We start from the raw sequence: 9518 nt of genomic DNA on the forward strand, positions 1-9518 counted from the left end.
AAAAAGACTGACTTTTTTGGATTTTCGGTGGGGAGAGGGGGGGAAACCCCTGGTATACTCTCTCCCGGTAGGCTCTGTCCTTTCAGAGCTGGGTTAATAGCTCTCTGTAAGGTTCTCTCAAACTTGGTGAATATCTCTTGAATTTCTTGGTTGGAATGCTGAGTGATTGCTGCATGGAATGAAGGGGATTTTGAGGGTTTAGTGACACCTGCCTACGTGAGGAAATCCCTCCGAATCACTGCGGGATTTTGAATGGGTTTTTATTATCACCAGTCTTTGTATGAGAGAATGTCACAACTGAATTGTCCAGGTAAAGGGAAACATTTTGGTAATAAATGTAAGACTGTGAATTAAAGTTTCATATGTGAACATGATCACAGCATCATTTTTGTGTGTTGTTTAGTGTAATTATAATGTTGTAAAGAGAGAAGGAAAAAACCCTGTATTAGTTTGGACCTATTTTTCTTCAAATAAACTGATCCCACCTTTTGGACTGGGACAACTTAAAGGACACCTGTGCTCTCCTCTCCTGCTTCAAAGGTAAGATTGCACCCTGCCACACACACATGTTTAGGTAGGAACACACCCCATTTACTGATACCAAAATCCTTCGGGATCGCTTAAACAGATTAAAAAGAGTTGTCTGAATAGAAACAGCAGTTAATTGAACCTGGTTCTTCGGGGAGTTAATAGAGGTGAGATCTTGCTGACGTTTGGTGGATCTGAGCCAAGCAGTAAACTTACATAGACTCAGTAACTTCGGTCGGGTCAATTAGTGAGGTCAGAGTAATTTACCGGAATAAATTAATCGGGGCCTCACCTAGAACTCTAAACATGGCGCCCAACGTGGGGCTCTGTGAAAAGTAATATTTTTTCAGAGTCAAAATACAAGAACCAAAACGACCTAGTGAAAAAGGTCGATGAGTACAAATCAGCGAAATACAGGCTGAAAGTCTTGTTAAAATACCTGCCCGAATCCTAGAATATATATTTTAACTTAAAGTGTAGTAATTTAAGTGATACTATTGCACCGGACTGAGGGTTATATTATATCGGATATTGCTGTCTGTTAAAGAAGCTAAAGTAGGTTCTTCTTCCCCTAGCCAAATTGAGAAGCCCCTGTGGTCCCTTTAATCACAGGTTTGGTGGCTAGTGAAGTCAGCCGTAGGAGCACTGCTCAGTATCTGTCCAAATTGCTTTGAAACTTATAGGTAGGACTTGTCAAAGAGCTGCGGTTTGAACTTTTGCGTTACATAACGTGGGGAAGAGTTAATGGGAGATTTAATAAAGATAAACATAGATCTAAAGGTACCTATGCTGTTGCAACAGCTCGAAGCTCGATACATAACACTCTTAAACTGAGGTGTCCGCATGCACTAGCTGAATCCAGAAGAGAACCTAGAACCAAGTGACGGTATAGTCGGACTGATCCTCCGGTGTGAGTAAAAGCCTAGAAACTTGCATGTGTATAAAAGAGTGAACGAAAACCCTTGAATAAAATAAAAAATAAAATAAAAAGAATGGCTGATGAGGTTAGAACGCAATTTAATGACTCAGAGCCAACCACACAGGGAGGGATACACAGAAGCAACATCCGGAGCTTCTGCTCGCCCTGGTCAGCTTAGCCCAGACCCACGGGCGTACCGCGACCTAAATACTTTCCTGTCAGACTACCGTTTGGACAGAGAGCCACAAGCAGGTGGTATAATGTCTGAGACCCTACCTCCACCCTACAGGGATAAAAGCTAGAAAATGTCATTTATGAGTATCTACTAATCCTAGAAGAAAACACATTGTTAGACACGATATTCAGGGGAAAGGAATGTTGGAAATAATAAATGTCAATTATTGAAAATCTTAAACTAGTCAACAAACCATGTTAGTGAACCCTGCTAATAGGAAGATAAAACATGCAGGAGGAATAGCAGCAGCTCTGGCAAAGAGAATAGGTCCTAGCACAGAGTGATAATATGATAAGGACTATACTGGTTGTTTTGCATGTACTTTGAAGAGAAAACCTATGTGGGAACTATCAGCAGATATCAAACCCCAACAATATCTTCAAAACTAATATGAGGAAGGTTTTTTTTTGCGAAGCTAAAGCTCAAATACTTAACCAAAATCAACTAAACTATTCTGCTCAATGAAGGAGCTTGCACTTTTGGAAAAATAAATAAAATCTCCCCCTTTCTCTGCTCCCGAGGTGCTGCAGAAAAACCCAGCACACGGGGTCAGATACAGGCGTGACCTCTAGAGGGGAATAAAATCTGAACAGACCACGGAGCGATCCATTAAAAATGTTATGGCCTCAGCACAGAGAGGAAGATGGAGATAAGAAACTCTCCCAAAAGCAGGCTACCCACCCCAACCCCCACCCAGCACAAGGGGAATAGTGTTCCTCTCACCAAAGAACAAATCACCTCTTAACCAAGTCAGATCTAAAATAGACATAGCTCCAGTTGTTAAGAAAAGAGGGAGATTCAAAAAATTATCTTAACACCAGAACAAAAATATCAATATCAAAAAACTGAGAGAATAAGAATGGAAAATGGCAGAGCATGATGTCAGATCCAGATGTGGAGTTTAGGACCACAGGTAGTAAGCCACACAGGGACACATTGAAACCCTTAAAGAAAAACCGCTGCTCCAAAGGTAACACTGTTTACAGAGGGGAGTTTGTGAAAAGGTGAAAAGGTGACCAAGCAGCCACTTGGGCCTTTATAATGAAAACTAATTCAGGTGTGAAGTACTTTGCAAGCAAAAGGGTGCAATACCAGGTACAGCACAAACTGCTGAGGCAAAGGCCATTTGTTGAGGGACTTCTTTTTGCTAAACAACGTAAAATAACACACATCCGCATTGTTACTGATTATTGTTACAAAGCGGGTAAAGAAGAGCTTAATAACTGGGAACAAAGGCAGTTCAATGTGAAAGGTGAAGCACTTACACATGCAAATCAAGTGAGGGTCTTATTGCAGAGTTAAAGGCAGGCATGTACCTGGAGTGGAATCATGTCCGTAGCCATACATATAAGATCAAATTAGACTATCAGGGGAATAGAGAAGTTTTACCTTGCTTAAAGCCGGGGAAGAGTTAACCACCTGACTTCCATATTCCCTAGAATATGGAAAAAGGGTAGAAGCATTCATGTACCCCCTGAAGAAGCTCCTCAGGTTGTGCGTGAACTACACAGCAGTTTAGGCCATGTGGGCTTAGTTCGGATGAGAAAATATTGTCTCCACAATGAAATCCTCATACCGAAACTGCGATTGCACTTACAACACACACGGTCAATATGTCTTCAATGTGTAGAGGTGGATGGGTTCAAGAAAATGTATCCTGAACATCTTAAAAATAATAGAGGAAGAACCACTAATCAGTTTTAAGGCTGAGATAGCAGGTCCTTTTCTGACCCGCACTCCCAGTGGGAACAAGTATTTCCTTGTGACCTTTGATAATGGAGGGAGTCATAAACATGTCTATCCTCTGACCAGAGCAACTGGAACACAGTGTCTGCTGAAATGGCGGAACATATAAGTATGTTTTTCCTAAAAACTGAGAGAATAAGAATGGATAATGCAACTCACTTTAAAAATAAGAAAGTTTTGTCACCCTTGCAGGATAAAGGGATTCACACCTATCTGGTCTTTACCATAGAAGTATCAGGCGTTAGAGCAGCCATAGAGTGGAGTATACAAACTGTAAAACAAATTGGAACATTCCAATCAATTTGACAAGGCTGAATATATTCCTATATGTATGGAAAAGCTACCTAGGGCAAAGGTCAGGTCATATCTAACTATCACACCTTTTCCGTTTAGGTTCAGAAATCGTGTATGGGTGACCAGAAAGGGGCGAAGTCCAGAGAAGGGTTAGCTTAAAACTAAATCAGAAGGTTTGGATACAGTGAAGTCAGTCTCTGGGAACGTAGTTTCACTCCAGAAGAGAGGACCGGTTCACCCGGGCCAACTGAGTTTAGAATCCAGATAGGAATATGACTGCGGCCTTAACCCAATCCACTGTTGATGCTATCAGTCTCACATCACATGACATGTTTTGCACACACCCGTGGCAGTTAATGTGCTTTCTTCCACAGGAGAGGATGGCTTTTTGTGGGATCTTCCCGCAATAATTTAGAAGTTGTCTTGGTAAATTCGGTGCCAAGGGATATTTTATAGAGCAAAAGAGGGAATTTAAGTCTGAGTAACAAGTAATAGCTCAAATGCAAAGGATTTAGCGGTAGAACTGTTAGAATCTTTAGTGAATTATGCAAAGAAAGATGGCAAGACGAAACTCTGTCTATTAGCATATGGATCATTGGAGCTTGAATGGAGAATACCTCAGTATCAAAGAGGAAATGGGAAATAATCTTTGTATTATTTTTCTCATTGTTTTTTAATTTTACACTATTAGTTTTCTTTTCAGTTATTTTAATCGTTATATTGCACCCTACAAGTACAACAGTATTCATTTAAAATTTGATTTTTTTTTTGAGCACATCTTCCTCCTTCTTTTTTGCTGGTTTTCACACAGCATGGAGGTGCAGGGCTGTCAGGTCGTTAAACTGATAAGAGTAAGTTATGGCCCAGTGCTTGAGAAAACCCTTGGGGAAGTTTTAAACTGAAAACAACTTTTTATGAATCAGAGAAATGATTTATACTTGATCTTAGCTATATTGTTGAGATTAATACCTCAGCAATCTACCAAGAGGATTTGAACCTCCCTAGCGGGGCAACTTCAGTCACAGTGCCTCAAGTGAAGCCAAGTCCTGGACCCAGGAAACCTGTACCCTGCCAGTGGAGGATGATGTTTCTTCCAGCTCTGAGGGACAGGATGCATCTCTACCCGCTGAGCCACTCCGATCGCAGTGGATTTCCCAAAAAAGGGACGACTACCTGATAACTGCATGGTCAGACATCAGACGCCAGGTAGCAGCAGCCCTACCTACCCCTGACACTGGTCCACTTCACTACGTGGGTCCACGTCAGCCACTGCAAGGTCGTAGTCACAGGCCAGGAGAGACGGTAGAAACCGACGACAACAAGTGACGTGCCAAGTCACCACCAGCACCACACTCACACTGCACACACAGGATGCCATGAGCTGCTGTAATGACTCCATTATAACAATTTACACTGGATTTGATATTTGAGTGTCTTTCGTTCGTTCGTCATGTTGTTTTCATTCAGTATCAAGTGGGTTAAATCTGTGGAAAGTGTGTGTGTGTGTGTGTGTGTGTTGTGGTTCAAATGTACAGTGAGGCTACAGTTGAAGCTGTTTTTGACTCGAAGATGGGGAACACGTTGACAGTGATGAGACAATGGAGGTCCAGTGTGTGCTCAGATTACATTTGAGTGTTTTTTATCGTCTTTTCCATTTGATTCCTAGTTTGATCAGGAAAATATTGATTTGCAAACTCATTAGACAACAAAACACTATTAAAGCATCATCATACAACACTTCAATAGTTAAGTAAGTTAGTGTAAGTACTGCATCATGAAGTAAACATAAAATGTATTAGTGTAAGTAGAAAAATATTGTTGCGATATATAACTTAAGTGTAGGTTAGTATTTGTTTGAGAAGAACAAAATGCTTTGGAAAATATTTAAACTATGATTAGAATTTGTTGCTTTTTTTCCAAATGTTCTGTTATAGTTTTAATCCTATAAACCTTTATTTTACGACATTCATTTTGGTATTGGGACCAACGATGCCATAATGTATAAATGCTCCTGTCTCCATGCCAACCAATCCGAATCCTGCAAAGACTCCACCAGCAAGCTCACCAACTGCTGCTGCTCGTTTCCCTCAAACTTTTTGCCACATTAACCTTTGATGTTTCGTCTCCCTCCTGCCTATAACTGTCTTCACTTTCCTCTGTTGAAGTTCCACATGCATGCGACTAGTTTTGCATATAACTAATCTTGTTTTGCTTCAATTTCAAAGCATGCGAGCAGCACAGATGGGTGAGGAGTGCAGGTTAACAACACACCGGGCTTTGCACCATCTGGAATGCTTACAGTCATACACTCATTATCACCAAGACTTTTGTAAACCCTATTGTACCCAAAGCATTCATTACAATCGTCTTGCTCACACAGCGAAATGGTACAATTGGTTTTAATGCATTGAAAAAGCTTATCGTCCAATTTAAAGACATTCTAATTCATACTTTTTAATGCACATGTAGCTGGAGGTTTCCACTTCTACATGCTGAATACTTGTGTGCACCCTTTAGTAAATGAGAACTGGCGCTTTGGACACGTGCGGCCGCCTCGGTGCCAGCATGTTTGCTCAGTAAGCAGCTCTTAGTGTTTGAGGAATCAAAGTTAATGAAGTGTCTGAAAGTGTTGTCTGATTTCATTCCAAGTGCAGGAAGCCAGCATTTCTGCCTAAAGCAAATCAATAGCAATGAAAGAGAATGCCTGGACATGTTTTCCCTCTGATAATCAGTAATTTTCAGTAAACGTCTGTGATTTTTCTCTCTCAAAGCATCAACTACTTACACATATTGCATTCGGTAGGCACTTTTGTCCGAAGAAATTTACTTTTCACCTCGTTTTGGATGGAATTTGGGATCAGCGTCTTGCTTTAGATACCCTTTGACATGTTGAGAGGATCAGCCGGGGTTAAACCGCCAACCTTTAAGATTTACGTGACATTAATGTATTCTTAATCACGTTGTCCTTCAATGCAGCTTCCCACTAAGTCGAAGACTTCAGCTATGTTCATTAATCTGCCAATCAAATATAGCAAAATGGCAACCATATAGTCAGAAAAGTGTTGTGGACCCAAAAGCAGGACTCGGAGACAGTTGTCCAAAAATAGAATGTTCTTTAATAACAAAAACTAAATAGTAGTGATGTTACGTATTGCGCCGAGGCTTCGGAGCGTGTGTCGAGTAATCCCCGAAGCTTTTTGTGAAGCCTGTATCGAGGCTTGTATCATTTTGGGCCAGTGACGTCACCGATGACAAACGAAGCCTCGCTGCCTGTCGATACCACGTGACTGCTTCAGGAAGCGCTTCAGATCTTGGCGCGTGCTTCTGACAGATACAAACCCATGGGATTCGAATCAAGATGTGTGAACCTCGTGAGAGGACAACACTGTCGTTTGCCGGTTTTGGTTGTACGATATTTTTGCAACTCGTTAGAATGGAGCCAGCAAAGAAGAGAAGGACTTCCCCTGTGTGGGAACACTTTGATGTGATTTCTCCCAATAAGGTAGGTTGCATACTTAGTATATTACAACAGATGTATTATGATTTTGTTTGGTTCATTTTTTTACTTTTCTATTTCATTCAAAGGTGAAGTGTTTATTGTGCTCCAGGGAACTGGGATGCAATAACAACACTTCTTCCGCATTATCGTGCCATACATGAGAACAAGGAGGGACATGGAGGTGGACCTGCTAAAGGTTTGTCATTTAATATTTTGGAATAATATATTTTATAATTTAACCATGTTAACTTCACTTTATCATGCAAATAAAAGAAAGTTACAAGATACTCATTCTTAACACAGCTTCCCTTTCCCCCCCCCCCCAGCTAGGCCTACCAGAAAACAGGATCTGGATGAGGCCTTGGTCAACCTGATTGTGAAGGATACACAGCCATTCAGTGTTGTGGAGGATGTGGGATTTAGGGCATTTGTGGCCTTATTGGATCCAAACTATGTCATCCCCACACGGCAGGTGTGTAAGACTTCATGTATAGAGCAACATTGTTTTTTTTTTCCATGGCATTCGACAATTAACCAGTGATTTCCCCTCTTTTAGGCTGTTAAGGCTATGGTGGATGCCAAGTACGTTCTGGAAAGGAACAAGGCCATAGCTGACATGCAGAAGGTGGCTGCAGTGAGCCTGACCTCTGACATGTGGACGTCCATCAACCTGGATGCCTATCTGGCTGTAACCTGCCACTTTGTTGACGATAACACACGTCTCAATTCTGTGTTGTTAGGAGTGCAACAATTTCCCCATACACACACTGCTGAAAACCTGGCCCGAGTGAAAGCCTCCCTCATGGAGGAATGGGGAATCACTGACAAGGTCACTTGCCTTGTGACGGATGGTGCAGCCAATATGATTTCCTGTGGCAAACAATTAAAGCTACGTCATGCAATATGCATTGCACATACACTGAATTTGATTGTCAAAAAATCTCTTGACATGACCCCTGTGCTGTGTGACATTCGAGCCAAGGCAAGAACACTGGTGGGATATTTCAGGAGCAGCACCCTTGCTAAGGTATGTGCTGACCTTTCTTACATTGGTTAATGATGAATAATAACAATAATAATGCTATGTTTATGTTACTGCTAATTTGACAATTAAATACATCTTTAATTGTGTGTTAAAGGAGAAGCTTGTATCGGTGCAAAGGCAATTGGGAAGGCCCACACTGAAGCTCCTGCAAGAGGTGGAGACCCGCTGGAACAGCACATATCACATGCTGCAACGGCTGGTGGACCTCAGAGAACCAGTTGGTGCGGCATTAGCCAGTTTGAACACAGACATCACCACACGGACCTCTGCTGAGTGCACCACCATAAGTGGGTGCCTCTCTCTGCTGTCTGGATTCAATGAGGCCACCATTGAGCTTTCTGAGGAGAAAAATGTATCTGGTTCCAAGGTTGTGCCCCTCCTCAAAATGCTGGAGCAAATGCTTCATGAGGAGATGGCAACAACTGCAGTAGCAGTGGCCAAAGAAATGGGAGAACACCTCTTAAGGCAGCGAAGAGAGAGGCTCCACGCACTCCAATCTATGAGCATCATGTCATCGGCAACGCTACTGGACCCCAGGTTCAAACTGATCGGATTGTTTAGCCCTTTAAAAGCTGCAGAAGCCACAAAAAGGCTTGTGACTGAATGTGGTGCACTGATCCGAACACCTGAAGCCATGCCCCAAGAAAGTCCATCCACATCTCAACCTGAACAAGAAACCCCAGGTCATTTTATTCATTTTAAAGCAATTTGAAGTAATTACTACATCCACTGACACTCTCTGTGTATACTTTTCAGGAAACAAACTCTGGCATAAAGTGGATCAGACTGTGAAGATGTCCAGGAAGACCAAGAATGCCACAGCTGACGCAACTGTTGAAACCAAATATCGGACGCTTGGAGGACCCTCTGGACTACTGGCAGACACAAAAACATGTTTATCCAAACTTGCGGTCACTTTTGTGTGCACACCTGCTTCCTCAGTCCCGTGTGAAAGGGTCTTTTCAAAGGCAGGAGAAGTTGTGTCAAAGAAAATAAATCGTCTAAGCCCGAAAACTGTGGAAAAAATATTGTTTTTAAACAAAAACCAATAAAATTGTTCCATGAATCACAAGCACATTCACTGCCCTCTGCGAAGTTAAACCCTTCTTCTTTTCCAGTTTCGAACATATATTGCTTCTTTTGTCTTTCTCGAAGGCAGCAGACATTTACATTTATGTATGTATAGATATAACAACAAGATACTGTGTTGATACATTGCTTTTATTATTATTATATACAGTCATTTTAAAAC

General features: G+C 41.6%; 1 protein-coding gene across 1 annotated transcript; it reads left to right on the forward strand.

Annotated features, from left to right (window-relative positions):
- Positions 1 to 6178: 6178 nt before the first annotated feature.
- LOC117464016 (E3 SUMO-protein ligase ZBED1-like) lies at positions 6179 to 9318 on the forward strand. The gene is made up of 5 exons (XM_071206631.1): positions 6179 to 7417; positions 7548 to 7693; positions 7778 to 8248; positions 8361 to 8949; positions 9023 to 9318. The coding sequence occupies exons 3-5, from the start codon at positions 7790 to 7792 to the stop codon at positions 9316 to 9318; spliced, it is 1344 nt and encodes a 447-aa protein (XP_071062732.1). The 5' UTR covers positions 6179 to 7417; positions 7548 to 7693; positions 7778 to 7789.
- The last annotated feature ends 200 nt before the right edge of the window (positions 9319 to 9518 follow it).

The sequence above is a fragment of the Pseudochaenichthys georgianus genome, chromosome 18 (assembly GCF_902827115.2).
Source record: "Pseudochaenichthys georgianus chromosome 18, fPseGeo1.2, whole genome shotgun sequence".
NCBI lineage: Eukaryota > Metazoa > Chordata > Actinopteri > Perciformes > Channichthyidae > Pseudochaenichthys > Pseudochaenichthys georgianus.